Here is a 25,632-nt window from a genome sequence, read left to right on the forward strand (position 1 = left end):
TCTTTTTCTTTAGTTTATATTCAATTTGTATTATTAGTTAGTAATATTTAGTTTTAACAATTGAAAATGTTAGTTTAATGAGAAATTACACTTTTAATAAAAACTTACGAAAATAAAAATACGTAATACAGTTTAAGAGAAATACTCGCGATAGATGTTCGAAATATCACCCTTCAGCGATATTACATAACCCGCCCGCAGTTTCGAATAAAATTTCTTTGGAAAAGATGCTAAATATTAGCAGATTATTTCGTATTTCTTCCACCCCAATATGAATTCGTACGTGTAATTCTTGTTCGTTATTTCATTCACATACGCTTCTTGATGTAGTACTGAATAAATTTAGATCTGGGGACATCGGAGGAGGAGGACAAATTGTGCCGAAGCCCTTTCTGACAAAAACCAGATAATTCTAGTTTAAAGGTATTTCTTGCAAGATTGGCGGGACATTTTGCAAAAATCATAAAAACGGCTGTCCACCTACTCTTCAGATAGCTCAAAAATATTTCATTTATTATACCAGCCCATAAATCAATAATGAAGTGTTGCTGTAAGCAAATATTCTTTACTATTCATGAGTTTTCTACTGTCGATAGTGTAAATTGTATGTGTTGAACGACAAGTGAACGACTGAGCTGATTACCGCCGATCTTCTTAATTTCATAACATTATCTGGGAATATATTTTGATATATGTTATTCAAAATCATATTAATAATTATTGAGTTTTTTAATTGCTTTTTTATTCTATATTTTCTCACTAAAATATAAAGGTTATCTGGACATATGACAAGCAATGCCTCTCTCTATTATCAAGAAATGTTTAATTGAAATAATCTGTAAAATTTGTTTCGTGCATCTCGTGCATTCAGCATTTAGCTTGCTGAAACCAAAGAAAAGTACTGGTATTAAAAAGTAAACCTTTTTATGGAAGTCTAGTCAATAAGATCAATTAGGCAATACTAAGGAAATATGATGTATTGTAAAAGTTGTCTCCTCTAAATAGTGACTTTGAAAATGTAACTTTGGCATCATTGAACTAACCCCCCTATTTGTCAAGAATCAAAATTTTAACACTCCACTCACTCACTCACTCCTATGACACACCTTTGAATGAAAATGAGGAAAAAATCCGCAAACAGACAGTTTGCGGATTTTTTCCTTATTTCTCTGTTCATTTTGAATTCATAGGGCCCGAGCAAGCATATTCACATCTGTCTATGGAACTGGAAGACATGTCTCAAAAAAAGTATGCATATCGGTATATAGTTAATATTTCTGAGAACAACAGGTGTGTGGTCTTTGTATATCATCTATGAGATGAAATGACTGTTTTCGGGACATTCTTCACTTGAAAATGTTGAAATATATACACGATATATAAATATCAAAGGAGACCTTCATTGAATAAAGATATATTTCCTTGTGGAATTTCAAGATGGTTTGAAATGCATATATACCAATATTTGTTAAAATTGAATCGTGAACAAAAATTTGTTGAAGCAGTTATGCTTAATTTAGATATTTAATTGGAATAGATATTTTTGTCATTTTTGAACCACATTAGATTCAGGTTCGTAATGGTTACGATTGAGGATGTACGAAATTTCAGTTAAATCGGATAGTAAATAAAAAGTGTGTCTGTCATTCTGTATTTTTTTAATCACTAAATTATATGACACCCCAAATAATTGCACGTGTGCTTCCGTTCAATCGATTGGACAACTTTTTTTTCATTCAGTTTTGCACTGTACTAAGACCTTTTGAGATTAGTCTTTGAACCGGAAAATTTTATATTTGACTAGATACACACGTCGTATATCTCCCGACTGAATCAAAATATAAATACGAAAGAGTATATCCGCCTATATTAGTGAAAAATTATCTAATAATATCGCAACCAAAATAATTAGATTATTATTATCAACACAAAAGAGGTATGCAGGTGAATTTCCAGATACCCTAATTTACAAATGTCATATACCTTGACGTTGTTTAACCGATTTTAGTGTCGAAAAAATATTGAGAATTGAGAAACATACAAACAAAATTCATGTAGCTTTCTTTGCCTCTTTATGTTATTGTGAAAAAATATTGCATTTACTCATTTCTGTTCTGAAATGTTTTACTTAGAATTTCCAGTTTTCTTAATACTGAAAACTTTTTTGCACGATTTATTTTAAGAACCCTATTCTGATTTACAATGAAATATTTGATTACCATTCTTACTTCTAGGATAATTCCAGAATAAATTTCACATTTGCTTATTTACCACAACACTTTTTCATGCCATAGGTCTGTAATGAATGTACCATAGATAAAGTTTGATATAATTCTCAAGTTGTATTTTGTTTTTTGGAAAATCTTAGAATTTCTCAGAATAATTTTTCTAATTTCTTTTTCTTTGGCTCCTTTCAGCTTCAGCGTCTTTGTATATTCGACCTATTACGTGGTGTTAAGCTATTAATACCTGGATAATTAATTTCACTTAGAAAAACAGGATTTGACTCGAATATATTTATATCAATGTTTTCTGTTACCATTTGTAGAAGTCATGCGAAATTTAAACTCCTTCTGTTTCAAATGTGCTGCACAGCGAAATCTCTCAAAAACAAGTAGATGACCTGCATACAATAATTCACTCCGAACTTTGAATTTTTTCAGTTTTAAGAATTGAGTATCAAAGAAATGGTGTAAAAAGGTCAAACATCATCAACAACATTGCGTTAAAAGTTCAAGTATATCATTTTCTTGAAGTATATTCACTATCAATATCCTTTTAGGAACAATTTAATCAACTGAACAAATTTCTGAGATAAGATTTTTTTTAAATAAGGTGAATAATACTAATTGGGGTATGATGGACTCTTTTGTGTTAACAATTATTATCAATTACTTTTGGTTACGGTTGTTTTGTTATTGATGTGGTTTAATTAATAATAAATTAGTATCAACAATATATATTGGTATTTATTTCAATAGTCTTACAATCCGCCCAGTTGCATTCACGGTTGAGCTCAAAGAGCGAGAGAGGTGCCAAGACCACTTTTATGACAGCTCCCCTTCGCCGTGTCTTTAACCCGACCCGCTAAAAGTCCACAACATGAATGATAGAACAGCGGTATCGTTGGGGGCACTTTTCAACATTATACAAGCTATACCCTTTGTACAAAATATTGATCTTACAGAAATGTGCCAAGAATACATTTTTGAGAAAATTTCAACATGAAATAATTCCGAAACTATTGGCGATACTGAAAAATTGTATTATAAATTAAAAATTTCATGGTTCTTACAAAAATTTTATAATTTTCTTAATCAATATAATATTACGGGAATTAATGTTCATTATGTATGATATATATTTATAAAATATTAAAGATATCGAGAGCAATATATATTTATTTTTGGGAAAGAAAGTTTTTGGCTTTCTACTACTCCATCTTGATACAAAAAACAAGGATGAGGAAAAGAAGGGAGTAATCAATTTTAAAATAAGTAACTCTATACATGGATGTGTAGATCATGCAAAGAAGTAACTTTCAGACACAAACTGAAAGAAAGTCCTCCTGAAACAGCTACTTTCATATAGACATTGAATTACACGAAAGAAAAAATTCTTTCGAAACAAATACTTCTATATGAACACTGAATTATACAGAAGATACTTTTCTCTACTCAGTTTGTATACCAATGGTATACGGTGTATACCAATGTATACCGGTGTTGGTTTTTACTCATTTTGTCTTCAATCGAGGACTGCCTGCCCGGTACTGACGATGCCCAATAGGCTGAAACAGCTGTCTACCGGTGGCTCTTAAATTGAAATCAATATGGGAATGATCAAAAAGTACTTATCTATTTATTTTTTAATTTTCATGGAATTATTTTCCAGCAGCTTGACTGCATTAACCTTTCTAGATTTCATATCATTTCTAGAAACATGTGGATTCGTTTTCCGATGGCATTTCTGGTTAGCTTCCCAAATTTCTGCTACCGCAATTTTCGCATATATATATATATATATATATATATATATATATATATATATATATATATATATATATATATATATATATATACATATATATATAGAAACAGAAGTTAATATCAGCACTCAAAAAAGTGGCAAACCATAGACACGTGTTTCGAGCTTTTGGTCCATCATCAGTATGGTGCAGCCAAATGCTGCACATCCTTACACTTGGGTGCACCATACTGATGATGGACCAAAAGCCCGAAACACGTGTCTATGGTTTGCCACTTTCTTGAGTGTTATGTCCGATATTAACATCTGTTTCTATATCAATACACTCAATAACTTTCATATTTGTATGATTTCCTGGACCTGGATGTCACGCAGGTAGCTATAGCTGCCTCCGTGGTGATTTTGATAGTTTTCTTGTAAACACAAGATTTATCAACTGAAACCACAAATTTGCGGTTGGCTCCTGCTGGTGGCTCCATGCATATATATATATATATATATATATATATATATATATATATATATATATATATATATATATATATATATATATATATATATATATATATATATATATATATATATATTTATATATATATATATATACAGTAGAATGAAATAACGGGGTCTCTCAGTCAAAAAATCAAAAACTCTGCTTTACTTTGCCAAGCTTTCGCTTCTAGTGTGAAGCTTCTTCAGGGCCTATAATTTATTGAGTTGTGGGTTTTTTTGCCAATGAATAAAATCACAAATCATACTTACAGTAAAAATGAGTGAAAAACAATTAATTGAACATATAAATCGACGAAAAAAGTTAAACATCAATGGAGTTTTTTGGTTTGACAAATGTCATACCTTCACATAATTTTTGATTTCAAAGGGAAAGTTGATTGATACAATTTTCATTATTATCAGACCCCGTTATTTCATTCTACTGTACATTTCTCCAGTCGCCAAGATTCTCAACTTCAAACTATATATTTATATATATATATATATATATATATATATATATATATATATATATATATATATATATATATATAATAAATAGATAAGTACTCTTTGATCATTCTCGTATTGATTTCAATTTAAGAGCCACCGGTAGACTGCTGTTTCAGCCGACAAAATGAGATAAAACCGAGAAAGAACTTGATAAAAATAGCTGCGTAAACGCAAGCGAAACATAAGTGGAACCACCTATTGGTGTAACACCCAAGTCAACAAACCGCGGACACGTGTTTCTGGCTATTGGCCTCATCAGCGCGGTGCAGCCAAGTGTAAAGTTGGGAAACACTTGTTTGCCGAAAACAGAAAACAACACAAACGCACGGAGTCAAGTGTTTCCCATCTTCACACTTGGCTGCACCGCGCTGATGAGGCCAATAGCCAGAAACACGTGTCCGCGGTTTGCCCCCCCTTTTTTGAGCGTTGTGTCCACAAATTGTTTAATTTTTGATTTATATCATGCACACTCGATAAAATCTCTATTTGTATTTATCCTGGACCCGGATGTCACGCAGGTATATATATATATATATATATATATATATATATATATATATATATATATATATATATATATATATATATATATATATATATATATATATCAAAGCTTGTTACGATATTACCTACCTACATTATTATATGATGCTGAGTTTTATAGAAAACTCAGCATCAATTACAGTCGAAGATTCTTCAAAGTAAAGAAACTGAATCAAAAAAAAATCCAAAATTTAATTTTAACTCATTCTAAAGAAAGTATCTCACAACCGAATTGGATTAAAAATTTGATTGACGTTGAGATTTCACAGGATATTAAGAATGTTTTGGCTTAGGCCCCAAGTTCAGTATACAACCCTGTCTTAAAGACATAAACGTCCCACACCTCTTAGCAGATATTGATTATATAGTTGATAAATCAAAAATTCAAAACAAAAACTCAATTCTTTCCAAATCTTGCAACCTAGTTACGAATTTTCTTCACAATGACAACAATTTTAACAATCACCTTAATGTAACGTTTAACAAAACGAAGAAATTTCTCAAAGACAATCCCAATATCAGAGTCATCATCTCTGATAAAATGAATGTCACTACCATTATGACAACTTCTCAATATGAGTCTCTAGCAAATGATACTCTCAAATATATGAATTATTACAAAGTACTCCGCAGGGACTCTTCCAATACAATTCAGCAAAAAGCCAACAAATTCATTTCCAATTTAGTCCAAAATAACATATTAACAGAAAATGAAGGCAAGACTTATAGAAATTACAATGGAGTGATTAATAAATTTTACGGACTGCCAAAAATACATAAATCAATTTTATCACTCCGTCCAATCATTTCAGGAGTTAATAGCCCCAACATGGGAGTTGCACAATTAATTACAGATATATTAGCCATTGCTTATAATAAGGATAATAACTTCTTTGTCAAAGACTCTTTTCAATTTTGCAATTTCATCAATGAATTTCAATTATCTCCCAACCACATTATTATTAGTCTAGATGCGAAAGCTCTTTTCAACAACATTTCTTGCACCACAGCCATAAATAGTATTACCAAACATTGGAATGACATTTCTAAGTGTTGCAAATTAACTCTTTCTCAATTCATTCAAGCAATAGAGTTCTTATATGACTCTACTGTATTTTCCTTTTCCAATAACATTTCTAAACAAATCCAAGGCATGCCTATGGGCAGCCCAGTTTCACCCATTTTAGCACAATATGTAATGGATGATCTGGTAGAAGCATGTATTAATAAATTATCCTTTCAAATTCCTTTTTAAAAAAAAAGGTTGATAACATTATTCACAGTATTCCACATAATGGAATCAATGAAATTCTGCAGGTTTTCAACCATTATGATGAACTGGTACAGTTCACTATTGAGGAAGAGGATTCCAACAGAAGTGTTCCCTTCTTAGATTCCCGACTAATACGGAGAGAGGACAATTCCTTAATAACTTCGTGGTATAGAAAACCAGGATCATCTGGCAGATTTTTACACTATAACTCTTTCCATCAGGAAAAACAAAAAATTAATTTAATATTGGGGATGAAAAATCGAGTGGTGTGCACTACTCATAGCAGCCTTCGTTCACAAAATTTAAAAAAACTTGCAGAATTGTTTCTTCAAAATGGCTATCCAAAATCTCTCATTTATAAACTACTCTTCAACAGATCTTCCATTAACACAATTCTAGATAATAACAATTTGTATGAAAATAATAATTTGCATAATAGTATTAATATTACTAACAATAACAATTCCCCACAAATGACATTCTATTTCTCGTTACCTCATCTAGGTAGCCTTTCATACAATCTTAAAAAAAATTTTAGTCAATTTGAACATGTGAAATTAGCTTTCAAAAATCAGAAGACTATTAAGACACTTTTTTCCAACTTGAAAGACCAAGAAGATATCATCAATTTATCCAATGTGGTTTATTCCATCCCATGTTCCAGTTGTGAAAAGATTTACATTGGACAAACGAGTAGAAAATTAAAAGACAGAATCACTTCGCACAAGAGTGACATAAGATGTAATAAACCGTCATGTACCCTTTCTAATCACACCATAAATTTGGATCATACTTTTTCTTTTGATAATGTTGAAATTTTAAACTCAGAAAATAATACTCAAAAAAGAACTTTCTTAGAAATGTGTCATATATTTAAAAATTCAAATATTATTAATTCCAGGACAGACATTGAAAGTCTCAGCCTGATTTATACCTATCTCCTTTGCTTAAATGAAGAAAATAAATTTGATAATACTTAACAATTTCAGAACAGAAACTCCTTACCTTTACTCTCTGTGATTCATCATTTTACAGTTCTGTGGAATCTCATTGGCAGCAATGCATTGGTCAGAACAAGAAATTCTGTCAAACTTAATGTTTTGTGTCAATCATGTCTGACTACCTGTTGAGTTCAATTTTCAGATTCTTTGTTTCATATCATTCGTGCAATCATCTCACATTATTGCAAAATTCTGACTGAATATTTCATGTTTTTTACCAATTTTAATTTCGACATACAAATATGAGGATCCTCTTTGTTACTTATGTGTTAACTTCATTTTAACCTCACTTTCGTAAGTATGAACACGTTGTCCATATCCGTTTGTTTATTCAATAATTATTGTAGAGTTCCCGATGAAGAGACAATAAACGCCTCGAAAGCTTGAATGTTTCAGGCTAGATGTTAGATGTAGCCAAACCATTGACCCGCCGCATAGAAGGGCAGATCCAGTTCCAGTGGTCTGAGGAATGCTAAGACTCATTCAAAAAATTGAATAGAGCTTTGATCAACGCTCCTGTTTTTTGAGCTATCCCCTACCTGATGGAAAGTTCATTTTGAATACGGACGCCAGCAACGTGGGACTTGGAGCAGTCCTTTCTCAAATCCAGGATGGACAGGAGAAAGTTATTGGCTACTTCAGCAAAACGCTCAGTAAACCTGAGCGTAATTATTGTGTCACCAGGCGAGAACTGTTGGCCGTAGTCGAAGGTGTAGAGCATTTCTACAAATATGTGTATGGAAGACGATTTCTGTTGAGAACGGACCATGCAGCTCTCAAATGGCTTCTGCAGTTCAAAAATCCCGAGGGCCAAGTAGCTCACATTGTCGACGAGCAGAAGAGAAGGAAGCAGCTATTTGTAGAACTACAGCTGTAGACGACAACTGGGAGGATAATAAGATCAAGGAAGACCAAGAGAAAGACCCAGATCTTGGTTTAGTCATCGGATGGAAGAAAAGTAATCGAAGACCATCATGGCAGGAGGTAGCAGGTCATTCGCCAGCGGTTAAGTCCTACTGGGCACAATGGAACTCCCTTACCTTGGAAAACGGGGTTCTGAAGCGGGTGTTGGAGTCTGAAGACGGTACAGAAGAAAGGCGCCAGACAGTGGTACCCCGGAGCAGACGAAGGGAGGTGCTCAAAGAAATCCATGATGGAGACACTGGAGGACATCTGGGAGTAACGAATACCCTCCAGAAAGTAAGACAACGGTTTTACTGGGTTAATTGTCAAGCCGACGTCAAGGACTGGTGCAAAAAATGTGCTGTATGTGCTGCCAGTAACGGACCTCGGATACGACCGAAAGCTCGCCATCGACATCGCCGGCCCGTTCCCAGAGTCCGACCATGGAAATAAATACGTCCTAGTAGCCATGGACTACTTCAGCAAGTGGGCAGAAGCTTATGCCCTGCCCAACCAGGAATGTATATGTCGATTCGGTGTCCCATTGGAGCTGCATTCGGACCAGGGCAGAAATTTTGAGTCCAACCTGTTCCAAGAAATATGTAAACCGTTGGACATTCGAAAGACCAGAACCACAGCCTTACATCCACAGTCCGATGGAATGGTAGAACGAATGAATAAAACCATAAACTTCCACTTGTCCAAGGTAGTCTCTGACCATCAAAGAGGCTGGGACCAATACCTCCACCTGTTCCTGCTGGCTTATAGTTCGGCAGTGCACGAGTCACCCGGTTAAACCTCTGCCAGTATTATAATGGGACGAGAGCTGCGGCTTGCTTGTGACCTGAAATTTGGGACGCCGTCAGAACAAGATACTGCGGGAGAAGACTATGTCAGCAAGCTCCGGCAGAGAATGGACGATATCCATGAACGAGTCCGTCTGAACATCCGGAGTGCCAGCGATAGGATGAAGAAGGCCTATGACATTAAGGCGAATGCTGGAGAATTCGAAACCGGTGACCTAGTTTGGCTGTACAACCCTAAGCGACGCCGTGGTTTATCACCGAAGTTGCGGAACTCGCGGGAAGGTCCGTTCAAAATCATGAAAAAGATTAATGACCTCGTCTACCAAATCCATAAGTCCCTCGAGGAAAGCCTATGGTCGTCCATTTTAATAGATTGGCTCCTTATGCTGGAAATCACGACCAAGTTCGCGCCCTCAGACCACTAGAGGATGGAATAACGTTCCAACAATTCATGTCTTTACACTCGAACGTACATGGGGTATCTCGAGAAGAGCCACGAGACCTTTTCAAGGTTCCAGTTTACGCACTAGCTTACTGCGTGGCAATGGGTATCGCTGTGGTATTCAACAAGAAATTCGGTCAGCTCCAAACATTACGAGAACAGAATCCAGAAGTCGGAGGAGTGCTACAGTTGAAGAAAGGTCAGAGAAACATCTTTTACTTGGTGACCAAAAATCATTCTCGAGACAAACTGTCCTATGAAGATGCCTGGAGGAGTCTTACTAGACTGAAGGAGACGATGCTAGACCAGAATCTCGTGGAGTTGGCAATCCAGAAATTAGCCTCTGAGCTCGACAGGCTGGACTGGAGAATTGTGAGAAGCATGTTGGAAACGATCTTCAGATCCAGCGACATCCAGATTTTGCTGTGTGGTAACCATCTTCCACGACCGAGCATAAAGACTGTGGAGTGTTACTTCCATCGAACTTCACAGTACAAATATGGAGAGTTCTGCAGGTATCGACACACGCCAAGGATGACATTTCGGGGCGAAACGTCTTTAAGAAGGGGGCAATGTAATGAATCTGAAGCCGGCCCTGACCGATATCTCAGTCAGCAAACGGATGTCTTATCGCGAAACAGCGCGAAAGGTGTGGATGAGTCTCGAAATCCCCAGAGAGATCCGGAGCGTTCGTTAACGATGTAAAATGGTCGCTCTCCGTCCCGAGCAGTAGTCTGTATCTAGAGAGAAAATCGAGTGATATTGTTAAAAATAAATTTGTTCAAGACAGTTAATTCTTTAATTCGTTACACTATTTTTGATAAGTGAGAAGTTTGAATTTTTTGAGTAAGTCAGTTCCAAATATACGGAACTTTTTTTTTCGTACCGAAGGAACGTATGGTACGCAAATCTGTTTGAACACGTCGATAGATATACTTTCGAAGAATATATTCTGAAGTCTTCATCAACAAACTATTTTTGATAAGTGAGAAATTTTATATTTTGTGGATGAGTCTTTCCTGGGCATTCGGTATTGTTCAACGCAGGATATTTCAAATAACATACTTTTTACAAGTCATAAAATTTGTACCGAGAAACCAATTTTCCAGTTCCCATACGCTACCTGTTTCGGTACAAATGAATTTTTCCTGAATAATATTATACTCCTATTTTACTTTTTTTTTCGGTATTAACGCTTGTATAGGGACAGTTGGCTGATATAATGAGTTTATGTAGAATGCTGACTCATTTATTCGACATGTTTCAATAATATATCGTGTGTTTGTTTGAAGGTGATTGACAGTTTCATGATGAATTTCACTAGTTTGGACTTCCATTGACTACTATATAAAATGATTTAAAATCACTGAAACAACTAAAAAAGAATAATTAAAAATGAATAGCTGAAAATAACAATTATATTAAGCAAAATAAATCTGAAATGAAATAATAGTGAAATAAACTACAAGTAAAAATATAACAATTGAATAGATAAAAACAAAATAAAAATAAAGGAATGAAGAAAGAAAATAAAAATAAGTGTAGAGATTCCAAGTCACGTTAGTTCACGACGTTTCGATTGTTAGTATCTATACAATCGTCTTCGGGTGATGACCCGATAACATCAAAATTCAGGTAAAATTCTTAATATTTGCAATCTGGCAACACTGTTCGCAAATCTCATTCTAAACCCTTTTCGATTGTCCCTCGTCATAAACTGTGGATGAAAAGTTGTGGGTAACTTCACACTAATCTCCGTTTTAGTGTTCATGTGAACTTCAAAGACGGTATCGTATGAAAGATTTTTCGATGGTAACTTTTTTTATGTGCATTTGCACCTCTTCCCCATTATCAGCTATTTTAGGTGATTCTAAATCTGAAGTTGTCATTGGTGAGACCTGAAGATTCTTCGAAAAAGCTCCTTCGACATCGTTCCCCCCTGTGATCGTAATTATATTCTTCAAATTTAAGTTTCATCTCAATTTTAATTTTAGATTTCAAGAGGAATGGTTTAGCACTATTTTTTTTCTGCATCACAGATGCAGATGCACCTCCACTATGGGCTGTTATTGCTTCCAAATGTGTTATAATTGGCTCATAGATTCTTTCGGTTGCTGATTGATCACCTAGGCGACGATTCTTGATGTAAATAATTGAATTTCTTCAGAACTGCATCCGTTGCTTCAATTAACCTCCTATTCAAACATATTTCATCATCATCCTTTCCCTTCATAATATATTCACTTCGTCTACACTATCTAATACTCAAATTATTAAATTTCTCTAAGAACGTCAAGCATGCATCTAATCCTTTGTGATAACGCCAACTTCGCACTTCTCTATTCTTATCAATAACTGAAAATTTATATTTATTTTTATGAGGAAAATTGAACTTTAGTTTAATTTTTCTCTTGAAGATGATCACTTGGTGATCGAAACACGTGTCGAGGTGTTAAAAATAACGATTTGTTCTCAGGAAAAAACTCTAGTGATATTCATTACTACACCAAAGGTTTCAAACAGTGCATCACAATTTCCACATTCACAATCTCCCATTCGAATTACACTAAACTGGTTATTAGTATTGTGGTCCAGGCATGAATTCACAGAAAAGGTTAGCGAGAGGTAATCCAGATATCAATCAACTCGATTTCGTTTGCGAAAGGCACGATATTGCCTATTTACAGAATTCAAATGACGTCGCCGGCATACACAGAGCAGATCAAGAGTTCGAAGAAACTGCTTGGAGTTGATAAGGAAGCGGCTGCTTGGCTGATAACAAATATAATGAAAGAGAAGCGTTGATTTGGTATGGGGTATGAGTCATAACCCAAACCACGTATAAAGAAGAGGCGTACTCTTGAAAAAAAAAGACTTATAGCATCACGCTAATATACGGGGCCGCATGGGGGGTTTATCATCGATAGGTGATTGAGCTGGTGCTATAGCTGGCATAACAAAAACCGTTCAAGCAGTGAGAGCAAGCAGAAAGCTTGGTTTGAATATGGCTTTGGGTGAATTAACTTCGCGAATGTTTTCTGTGAATTGCTCTGTGACACGTTTTAGAAGCCATGATTTGGAATAAGTATTACTTTTTTTCGTCCAATAAAATTATTTGAATGGATTTATCATATTGTGAAGAAAGCATAGACATTTTCTCAATTTCAGTTCCTGCTCTAAAACTTCACTTTGTTGAAAAATTGCAAGAATAATTTCTTCAATTGACGACTTGTTTATTTTGTGGAAATTCATGTTCACTGAGGATACACTACAAAAACACACTTTTGTCTATTTTCCACTATATTTCTTTATAAAGAATATAGTGGAAAATAGACAAAAGTGTGTTTTTGTCTACACTACAAAAACACACTTTTGTCTATTTTCCACTATATTTCTTTATAAAGAATATATTGGAAAATAGACAAAAGTGTGTTTTTGTAGTGTATCCTCAGTGCAAGAATAATATTTCCAATGTCAAGTTTGAAATTATCCAATTCCAAAAAATAGTTCAAAAATATGAAATATGTCCACCTCTATGACGATGACGACAACGACAACATTCACTGCTTGGATTGGTAAATACTTGTCGCTACCACCTTGAAACTCAACAACTACTCATCACCTGATCGAATACTTTAGGTTATCCAAACTGAATGTGAAAGCATGAAACTCCGAGTTTATATAGAAAGTATCATGAAAAAAGAGGTTCAAGGTTACATCTTCTATACATTCTCCTGTTAGGTATCCTCATATGGAATTTGAAGTTTTACAATTACCGTCCCGATGGTTGCATGAGGATTTTCAAGGCTTTGAAGTATGGATTCGTTTCGAAAATTGATTCAATAATGGTATCGTCGAAAACACAGTCTTCAAAAGAAAAGCAGTATCGGCTATTTGCCGACGAGTACCACGACGGCAAACATACCAACAATGGACACTAGGTGACCGATGGTTTCCACGTCGGCTACTACTGCTGGCCGAGGCATGATGATTCCTCGGTCCGTGCAGGAGGAACAGGTGCTGAAGCCCCAGGTAAAGCTACTTCATTTGCTGTTTGGCAGGTGCAGCGATATGATCCGACATTAATAACTCCCTCATAGGGGGATGAGGTTGCTCATCATTTGAGATCATATGGTATTTCTTTGTCGAGTTTTGCCGAATTTCATTTTTTTTGGTTTTAGTGAATTTTGCTGTTTTGTTGTAATTCAACTTCTATTGAATTTTTAAATTACCTAAATTTGCGATAACAATTCATATTCATCTTCACTTACCTCTGGCTGATTTTCTATTTCTTTAATTGAGAAAAATCGCTGATAGTGGATGTGATGAGTAATTTGCATAACGTCGGTTGTAAGGCTTGTTAACGAAGGCACTTCCTGCTCACCAAGTGTATAGAGCTAAAAACAACTATATATTATGAACAAGCTTGGATGTTTTGAAATCATGAAGGTTAATTGTTGATAATCAAAAGCATAATTAGAATGAAAATGGGGATACCATTTTTTGCTGGCAGATTATTGTTTTTTCTACTACCCACCTCAATATTCATATTAGGCCAAGAATTAGTGTGAATTGTACAAACCATCTATATTCGCAAGAAAACGTTTTTGGACCAACTTTTTTCAAGCGTCTGATTAGCAAAGTGTTCTAGTGCACTAGACAGCTATATCATCTGGTCTCTTTCTGTTGCATTTTTGCGTTCGAATACCTACCATTCTTGTGAATCTCTGACACTCTGAGTTGCGACGAAGAATTGTTAGGGAATGTCAATTGGTGACCCCTGGTAACTTTAATGATCTAAGGAAAGGTTTACAAAAATGTCAAGTTATTTTCGGTGACTGCTGGAAATCATTACTCATGAAAACAAGTTTTTTCAAATGAAACACGCCCAGTGGATATTTTTACAGAAAACGACTGACTTAGCAAGGCTTCCTTGTGTAATACATTTTCTAAATGGTTTTACCTTGAACTTATTTTGTGAAAATCGTCGGTGAACATAATAAATGATACAAAAAAACTTTCCAGCACTTGTAACATTTTTTGTAGCTGGAAAATAAATTTATTGTATACTGATTTTCATCTTATGATTTTTTTGGCATCGTATAAAAATAGCACCTTTATTAGATAAATATCAAATTGGTGAATTTGTTCTATAAATAATAAAATCTTCCGAAATGAGCTCTAATATTGTACTGTACTAGGTATTTATTATAATTAGTTGTTTAATTGAAAAAAGCCGATATATGAGTATAGCTCCATTTTCAAATGAATATAGTTTTTTTAAATCTGGTTTTGCCGTTCAGTTGTTACTTTGGGTGTTTATGGCCCGGAGTATCTGTTATTCATTCATGAATTCGAAAGGAGATTAGTCCAAGCAACGGAAGATAACCGTTCTACCTCTTTTTTGAAAGAAATGATTAGTATTCATTCAACGTGAAAATGCTGCTTCGATCCCTGGAACTATTCCTCCAATTTTGATGAGATCATGCATTGCCCTCATTCCACTACTGAACCTAAATCTCTTCGAAACAAGCCGACATATGTATATATTCATCAGTCTCCTATCAAGGTTAATTCGCAAATGATTGATCCACCTTTTTCTTTGTAGTGCGGTCAAGGATCATTCTTGCCCCTCAAATATAAACTGCAGTCCTTATGGTATTGGTTCTTTCAGTGGAAGAATTTCATTAGGCAAGAGCCGTATTGATCCCTCTACGAAACCCTTCATCACTTTGAAGGATTGAGTGCAGCTTGAGAAATGGTTTTGATGAAGATTCTGTGGAACATACTTTTGATGCAGATTCTGTGGAACATGTTCTTCCTTACGAATCAGTAGACAGTTGTCCTGAAAATCTTGCGAAGAAAATTGGATTAGATAATTTAGGAAACATTTGCTACATGAATAGCATTTTACAAGTGTTGTTCATGACGAAGCAAGAACCAGGTTTCAACGATTAACAAGAACGAGAATGTTTCCTACTCATTCACCAAAATCAAACACCTGTTCATGCAGCTGCAGTATCATTAAAATGTATCATCTTTCCCACAAACCGATTTCCTAGAGTCTTTGAAATCCACTCTTCGTGGGCACGAAAATAGCAGAATCAATATTTCTGAACGCTCTGAATTGAATGATTCCGTACAGGCTATTTCGTCTTGTGTTTGTAGATTTTTTGCTGGAAAAATTCTCACTAGTTTAATTTTTTAGTACATATTCAAGAGGTGGCAAAAACGTATGTGGCTTTCTGGAACTTCAAATAGCATTCTCTAATATGACTAATAACATGTCCGTGCGAAGCTCACTGTTAAATCATCTAAAAATGAAACTTTTAACGGGTGATTATCAATTGTATAAGACAACAAGTATAGCTGAGGCACCAGTCAATCTAATAATAAAACTGATGATCTTCAAACATGACTAAACCTCTGACGGAAGCACCAAACTCTTACGAAGGTTAGAAATAGATGAACACTTCAATTTAGCAGACCACTAGTATAATCTTCATACAGTCATTGCGTCAAAGACGAAACGGACTGGTTTGTTTGACAATAGTCGTGTCAGTGAATATTTTGGCGATATCTTGAATTCATTTGAGCCTATCGAGATACCCTACATTTTATTTTAAGAAAGAGAGGACATTGGCAGATCAAAATCTTCAAATTATGTAGTGTTACAACTGAAAAAGCAAATGTGCCACTGGAATCAATCAAGTCGCTCCGGAACGCCAATTAATTTTTGTTGTTGTTTCATAATTTCATAACTTGTATTAGGTACTTTTTTTATATATTAATAAATAATTACAATAATGAAATAGTGGTCTCAAGTACTCCTTACATTCGTCATTCCTTTTAGTTCCAAGTATAAAGTTCCTATTCCAGTGAACTTGTTAGAACCCATTTTATAAACTGGAGGATTTTTTTCTCTACAAAAATGTAACTTGAATTGTTTATTGAGATCGATTCGAAAATATATATACCGTGTTTGTATAGAGTTAATAGCGAAACATTTTCCCAACTCTGTATCAATTTCTCTGAAATATTTGCAACAGTCAAATTCCTTTCCATGCCACTTACACGACTGAAATATGTCTTTGCAGGAACTCTTCACCTGATGATACAAAAATGTGAATTCAGATGAAAAACAAAGAAAAAGATTATAAAGACCTCTTTTGCAAAATAGCTGAAATTTCTTAAGAAGCAGTTTTCTGTTCTATTCGGCACATGTGCTCCACACATTTGAAGAGTATAGATAGACAACCCTTTGTAAAATACCAACTCTTTGACGATTTCATCCAAATTATAATCGTGAGGGTCACCAAAAGTCCTGAAAACAAAGATGTATTCAGTAAAAGGGGTATATCTATATGAAAAATCGGTCAAATTTTCATAGAGAAAGGTGAGGATGATTTGGTTTATGCATTAATCGCTATCAAAATGCAACGGTGCATACGGTCCTGAGTCAAATTGCTATGTTGGCAAAGATTATATTGAAGAACAGGTTTTATGAAGGTAGGGGAAAAGGTAGAGATCTAATTACGTTGGTACGCTTGTTCTATACGACCACTTTCCAAAAGGTGGATGTTAGGTTAGGTTGATGTTAGGACTCCAGTTGTTATAATAGCAGATGTTATATTTTTGTTCAAACTACGTTTAATCAATAAACAAAGGATAGTTAGTTGCTGAGAAGTAGATAAAGAAAGATTATTGCTGGGATTAAAGTCATTGAATCGATAGTCTCTGAATTTTTTTCAACATATACTCTCATTTAAAATCAATCTATAGTAAATGACATATTTACTTATCTGTAATTTCAGCAATTTTTTCTTGATTGTCATTTTCACAAACAACTACCGAGGGGAAGTTCGTGTTCCAGTTCAAATAACTTGTTTCCACCACGAAACTGATTGCATTATTTTGAAAATCTTGCCAAGATGAGTAGATCAGAAGGCCTGTTGCTATCCAACTCAAAATGCAGCAAATGGTCCAAAAAATCCTGATGGAGACACAAATAGAAAATAAGATATATCAGACACCAAGTGGTTCAACCAGAATCCAAATTTTAAATAAATCTTTTTAAGAATATATGTAGAAGATTATAAATGTAATGGACGGTAAAAATGGAATCTCTGTCGCTAACTTGGTTGGTTGGTGAATCGCTCGCCGAGACGTGTATTGCATTTGTAGTGATTGAGAAAAGTGCAAAAATTTATAAATAGACCATTGAAATAATATATGCGAAACCACGAATTTATCTCACCTATTATCTATAAGACATATTCATAACGTGAAAAAATATATTCAAAAATAAAATAAATGTCTAACCCCCTCACTGTTACGGAACAAGGTGGCAAAACAAAGCCGTTACTCTGTGAGAAGATAATTAGTCTGGTCCACACAATTTCAGTTCACCTCCATCAAAAATTATGATCGAGGTGTCATTCCATTCGTAATTTCACACAAAGTAATTTACGATTATAGTCTAGTTGCGCTAACAAACAATTGAAAGTTATGAACAATTGAATTAAAGAAAAAAAGAGGGGTTAGTGTTTTACGAATATCCCCAAATTATTGCAGATATTCAAAATTTGGAAAAATATCCTCGATGAACAGAAAGTTTCGCAAGACAATTTTCATCTCCGGAAACTGTACCACTAAAATTGATACTTTCAATTGAGTGGTTGAAAAACGGTAAAGTTGGGTGATTCGGTTCGCATAGGCGATTCGGTCACTTCAACAAAAAAAATATTTTTACTCAAAAAATACCAATGTTCAGAGATTAAAAATCTCAGTAATTTGGTGGGTAATAGAATGAAACTTTTTCATTGAAATTTTTTTCTCAATCATGTTTTCATTGATTAATAAGTTTTCAAAAATTGAAGGTTAACATTAAAAACCTTAATAAATTTTATAATTGCAGCCTGAGTTTCTCCTTCTTTCCTTCTAGAGATTATTGTAACTGGAGAAATTGAAAAAAATCAATTTTCGTTTCATTTGTAGACATTAAAGCACTGAACAAACTCATTTTTCAAATAAAGGATTGTTTTTTAGAAGCTACATAATATTATATATTGCTCCAAAAAATGCATTGTTTTTAAATTCAGTGGAATGTTTTCTAATCGTTTCATTAATATTCTTATTGCATTAAAACACATTAGTAGATGAACAACACCGATTCTGGACCACTTGGGTGTGGGGGAAACGTCATCGAAATCGACGCAGGATGGAACGAGTATCGTAGCGATTTAAGCGTGGAACTCCGCCCCTCGGCCCCCTTGGTACTCCAGCTAACCTATCGGCCCCCTTGGTACTTCACCTTACCTATCAGCTCCCTTAGTACTCCGTCCTCGGCCTCCTTAGTACTCCACATCACCGCTCAGGCCCCCTTGCGACTCTTCCTCACCCCTCAGCCCCCTTGTCACGTTCCAGTCACGTGCTTTTAATTAAAAAAAGTTTATAGTTATGAGATTCAAACCTTGATCGTCCGCGCGGTAGACATTGTCCTTAGCCTCTACACCAACGTAAGATATTGAAGGTAACTGCGAATGTTGGGTATTTACAGCGTTAGTTTTGTCGGGACCGACATTGACTCATTCATTATACTCGACAGCATTTTTTTTTTATTTCCGTAGATTGTAATCATCATTATCATATTGAAGATAGGAAAACATACTTAGATTTGGGAAATAATTAATATTTCATGTAAAGATGTGTATGTGTGTGTAAGAGCGAGAGACGCGTGTGACGTAATTGAAGCTAAAAGAGATGGAGATGGTATCGAGATTTACCGGTTGCTGGCGCAAGTAGTTGTTGCCAGTTGTAAAATTTATCGTTGTTTATTGGACAATGTGGTGTTGCCGGTTTGAAAATGAAGGGTTAGGAATACGAATGTGTACAGGATGTCTCAAAATACGTCATTAAGAGAAAAAACATAACATGGAAGTGTACAGGGTGCCTCAAAATATACCATTTAAGAAAAAACATGTCAGTTTAACAGAAGTGTAGCATTCCAACATGCCAAAAGGGCACTAATTCTCGTATCTTTGTTAACCAAGTTAGTATCATCAGGAGAAAGAGGACACCCAAAAGTGTTGAGGGGTTACGCGTTGTGGACTCAACGTGAGGGCAATGGGGGAGCGAAGTATTCGACAATGACATTTCAAAATACGTTGTTTTCCGTACGTTTTCGATCGTTTTTCGTGCGTTTACGATCGTTTTTCGTGCGTTTTCGACCGTTTTTCGTGCGTTTACGGTTGTTTTTCGTGCGCTTTCGATCGTTTTTCGTGCGCTTTCGATCGTTTTGCATACGTGTTCTATTTTTATTGAGAGTATCATAAGGCGGTGAGGTTAGATGAAAAAGTAGAAATTATTTAGAAATTTATTATACATTTTTATTTTGGTAATATATCACAAAGCCATTTGTATAAAATATCTACGGTTCGGATACTGCAATTGTAGTTGGTTCGCTTGCGAATGTGATGCATACAGGGTGAGACACCTTCGTTGTTGTCGAATGTGGGAACCATCCATGTTGTATTGTCATAGCCCTCCAAATTCACAACGCGTGTCGGTATATTCAACTCGTGAAATTTTTCAGTTAGAAAGTCATGTTTTTGATGTCCTCGCACATAAATGACATTGACACCTTGTAGATTTTCCGTGAGGATGGCATCCAATTGATTATATTCCACAAAGCCAGAGGAATACCTTGATCCGTGAATGTTTCGCTCCAAGTAACAGGCGGTACGACGATCTTCTTTACTCAAACTGGAAAATGGTGTGTTTGGCAGCAGTAAAAAGTTACTACACTGAATTCCAATCCTAATGGCTATTTCTTTAGAATAGAATTTTTGCTCGACGGTTAAGCCTTGAATATCTACAACAGCTATTCTCATGTTGACTTTTCGAATGATACTGAAGCAAAATCACATGTTCAGTTCAATTTTTTAATAATTTCGCTGAGTTGGAGTGTTCTATGACAGTGTCGTGCACAATTATTGCAATAGGCTCGTCGGTGTAGATGAGAAAGCCTCTATCAGTACTAACAATTCCAAGTTCACGAACTGCTTCCAATTCCTTACCACTCTGCTCATAACTAGCAGATTGAAACATGAAAGCACCAGCATTGTTTACGAATGACACCTCACCGTCCCCTTTGGTCTTCTCAATTTTTCCACTAATGAACAGCAGACTATCGTACAAAGCATCGTAGGCATCAGATTGATTGATGTTGATTTCAATAACATCGTTGTTGCGAAAAGATTTGACATATGGATAGTAGATCCGCCACTCTACCTTTTGTATGGACTCATCGATTTGCGGTTTTCGGAAAATGTTGAACACTTGATTGGACAACATGATAACCAAGAGATTCCAGAAACAATTTATTTTCCGTTGTCCATAGTTGTCGACTAGTGAAGGTCTTGGTGAAGACTGACTTGGGGTACGGAGATGAATTATTTTTATAGATATTCAGCACCATACTTCCGCTTCAATTCCAAACGAATTATTATTTCTTCGTTTCGGAAATCAATGAGCCTAGAATGTTGGTCGAGCACTCGCAGCGTAATATTGTTTATTTCGTCTCTATGTGCAATAGGTAGGTGAATGGGGTGATTATGTGTTTCGTCAATTGCATACCCAGGATCAACACCAACAGCAAATTCGTATATCGTATGAGTCGGTGTGTCGTTGTAGAAGGCTCCAAACGTAATGTTGCTATATATGTATATGGTGCGTACTTTAATGATATCCACAGGTAGATCGGATTCGTAATGTTCGTTTGGTTTGAGAAGAGTAGATGAAAACCCGAGTATGCGAGCTAAGCTATTTGCAGGTCGGAAATCAATCGAGTGCTTCAGACAGAATATTTCACTGTTCAGCGTATTATTATTCGGTTTTAGATAGAAAAAATCCTCAGTGTTTTCCTTGAACATTTTAGGCGTGATGTATTTGTTTATTAATTCTTCAACGTCACCAATTTCGTAAGATCCAACAGGTATATCGATGCTTTTCTGTTTAGTTTTGTCAGCGTTTTCATAGTAGTAGAATTTCGTACCTTCTTCAATGTTGGGTATACTGTTGTACGAATGAAAACTGAGCAAAGCCAAAGTATATTCAGAATCAGAACTAATCGAATAGGTGGATTGAAATCGATGGAGAGCGTTGAAGAATGATATAATGTCAGTATCTCCTTAAATAATGATTGAATCAACAACAACAAACAACAACATTTTACATAAAAATCCTTTATTTCTACAATAATAACATTCTATTTGCGAACTCACAGGACCATAATACATTGCTTTTTGTAGCGATGATGCAGCTGATGTAGGTGGTGGTACCTCATGTCGGTAATGGATGAAACATGTTAAACGAATCTGCAAAGCAAATCGATGTTGGTAGTCGTTTGGTAATCTATGCCAAACATCCAATAATTCCCAAGGTTTAGCATTCTCAATCAAATAGTTGATCGACAAAGTTTTCAATTCAGCATCGGTTAAATCTCGCAAAGATTTATCTCCAACCATTGTTGCAGACATTATGGAGCAGAAACTGTAGGCACAGATGTCCGCAATTACTCTGGTCGAAATTTTGATACTGATCATTGTTACGCCCTTTGCGTTACTGTTGTTCCTTTAGGAACAGACCAAATCCTCGAAGTGTTTTGCGTAGGTACAAACCGGAACCTAAATGTTCCATAGCTTCATTGTGACGTTGATCTTCTTCAAGTTTCTTTTTGGCATTTTTAGCATCTATTACGGATTTTGCAATAGCGCCTGCTCCACCTGCCAACGGACCTAAAGCTGAAAGGGCAGCGAATATAGGTATGATGGGAAGGATTCCTTCAGATTTTGCTTCGAATGGTATTATCCTAGGTATCCGTATGTTTTTACGTCCTCGGGCTTGACTCAATGCCATTTTAGCAGCTCGCAAAGCCGAAGCACTAGATTTCTTAATATTGCTAGGATGTGGCTTCCAATTTTTAGTAATTTTTTGAAGCATATTACGTCTAAAGGACAACCCCATGCCGGGCTTACGTTTCGCTTTCATTGTTGTAGTTACGAGCCAAGCTGCAGCTTTTTCACCAAATCTAGCGTCTTTCGATTCAACGCGTTCCCAAGCTCTATTTTCCAACACTTGATCTGCTTTATGACGGTCTTCTGATGAGTCGCTTTGAGAGTACGCGATATCGTGATCTTTACAATATTCGTCCAAAGGATCCACACCGGTGTCACCGCGTTCCAATCTCTTTTTCAATTTGGTGCCTGGTCCGTAAAACTGATAACCAGGTAGATGTAATTCGAACAGGAGCTTATTGATAATCGAATTGACGACACCTGCACCGGAGTAAGTCAACATTGAGAATGATTGGGTGATGACTGTGATGTTTTTATTTATAACCGTAGCGCACTCATTATCCAGCATCACATCATGAAAGTCGTTCAACAAGACAAGACATTACCTATTGAAAATTTAGACTTTCTGAATGAAGCCAATAATAGTAGTGTTGTTGGAAAGCATGGTATATTATTACCCAATTCGTTTCGTACAATAATTTGTGGGTCGAGTGGTTGTGGAAAGAGAAACGCTATCTTAACATTGCTATTCCACCCGAATGACGCCAAATTTGAAAATATCTACGTATATTCAAAATCATTGTATCAACCTAAATATCAAGTTGTTCAAGAAATTTTCAGTAAAGTCAAGTGGTTGGGATATTATCCGTTCAGGGAAAATGAGGATATCATAAGCCCTCACGAAGCCAAATCAAATTCCATATTCATTTTCGATTATGTCGCATGTGATGGCCAATAGAAAATTCGTGAATATTATTCTGTATGTAGGCATAAGAACATTGACGCCGCCTATCTTTGTCAGACATATTCAAAAATCCCCAAACAATTGATAAGAGACAATTGCAATATGATTGTACTTTTCAAACAGGATGAAATGAATTTGAAACATGTATTCGATGAACACGTCTCTCCCGACATGTTTTTCCATGAATTCAAGAGAATGTGTGCCGAATGTTGGCAACATCGATATGGAACCGTTGTAATAATGAAAGATTTTGATAAGAATGGTGGACGTTATCGTCGAAGATTCGACAAATATATAAGTATACACAGTGTGTGATGTAGTATCATTCACCATGATGAAACCGTTGAGCAAAGAAGTTGATGTAATTCGAAAGAATAAGATCAACGAAATTGCACGCATCATTCGAAAAAAATATTTGGCTCTGAAATTGGGCAAATCCGAAGAAGATGAGTCATTGCAAAGATTTTTCAAACCTCTGTCTATTCCATTAAGGAAAATAGCGAATAAAACAGCAACACAGTCAGCTACTACCCCATTGAAAACTGAGGCAAAAACCGAAATCAAACCAGAGACAGTGGAAGAGCCTAAAACGACTCCATTCCAATCCCTCGTACATGTTGCAGGTACAGATGAGGATGACGATAATGATGAAAACGTCTTTAGTGGGTATGCAGAAGACGACCAAGACGACAACGTTGCGTCAGGCATAAATGAACAAGTTTTAGAAGAATATATCGATCAATATCCGATAATGTCTCAACCGTACATTAAAAAACATTGGGGAAATGACAAGGAAATCGACAAAGTATACGGTCCCATATATGATGAGGTATCTTCAAAATGGTTCCTAAGCCAAAAGGAAATCGATTTTGACAAGCGTAGCGGATATATAAAATTGGCTGGGTATCACTGGAAAGGAACACCCGGTATATATGAACTATTATTTCTCGACATGCCTGAAAATTATAACAGTGAGGATTTGAATGTATACAAAAAGATTTTGAATTTATCGAGCTATCACAAGAAATCGGCTGGGCATCTAAACGGCACACAGAGATACAAGTACACCAACATAATCAAACCGTTGTTTCCTACAGCAGGAAATCGTCGTAAAACTGGTACTGGGTTTTTTCAACCTAAAACACCTCTTACTACTGCTACTGCGATGACATCATGTCTACCCAAAACGTCACCTCTAGCAATGACATTCAATTCGAAACCCATTGAATACATTTATTGGGACGATCCCAACTAGCTATGCGAACGTCCCAAATTATTGCTAGCCTCTCGAGATGCAGGAAATAGGAAATACACACAACAATGAAATCATTGCCATTTGAATGAACTCAAAGAGGCAAAAATAATTCTATAAGATACACTACGTTCCCCAATACATTATCATTTTCAAAATGATTATCGATAAGTTTGGACGTAGCGACATCAACAGAAAGCGAAAATTGCCAACGCCCTCTGGAGGATGTTTGTTGCATTATACCTCAAATGGTAATATTAATTGTGGTGATGTGAAATTGTGTCATGTGAAGAGCCCCACCACTGATTACGATGTTGCTTATAATAAGTATGTGGATGGAACCGATAATGAACTTGCTTCATTTATATATCAACTAGCTAAGAAACACGAAAAAGAAGTGATCCAAGTAAATGAAAAACTAACCAGATTTCAAGGTGACATTTCCAAACAAATTACCGAAATAAATTCGAAGGTACAATCTACTATCAAGATAATCAAAAAGATACAAAATGAAGTTCAAGCATAACCATAATAAAAGAGCGGGGTTCACACATCTTCACCATCAGTCGTCATGACTTCCAAAGACAAGATTCAACTTG

General features: G+C 35.5%; 1 protein-coding gene across 1 annotated transcript in view; it reads right to left on the reverse strand.

Moving 5' to 3' along the window:
* LOC111513588 (sodium channel protein Nach) overlaps positions 1-25,632 on the reverse strand; it is a 126,479-nt gene that overhangs the window by 96,837 nt on the left and 4,010 nt on the right. Inside the window, exons 2-6 of the mRNA XM_074178497.1 lie at positions 17,759-17,953; positions 17,125-17,284; positions 16,938-17,068; positions 16,796-16,883; positions 14,232-14,357 (exon numbers count right to left, since the gene is read on the reverse strand). Coding sequence (XP_074034598.1) covers positions 14,232-14,357; positions 16,796-16,883; positions 16,938-17,068; positions 17,125-17,284; positions 17,759-17,953 — 700 coding nt within the window. The remainder of the gene's footprint in view (positions 1-14,231; positions 14,358-16,795; positions 16,884-16,937; positions 17,069-17,124; positions 17,285-17,758; positions 17,954-25,632) is intronic.

Source organism: Leptinotarsa decemlineata, unplaced genomic scaffold (genome assembly GCF_025532065.1).
Source record: "Leptinotarsa decemlineata unplaced genomic scaffold, Ldec_3_MD MMD2_tig00003902_RagTag_RagTag, whole genome shotgun sequence".
In the NCBI taxonomy this organism is placed as follows: Eukaryota; Metazoa; Arthropoda; class Insecta; order Coleoptera; family Chrysomelidae; genus Leptinotarsa; species Leptinotarsa decemlineata.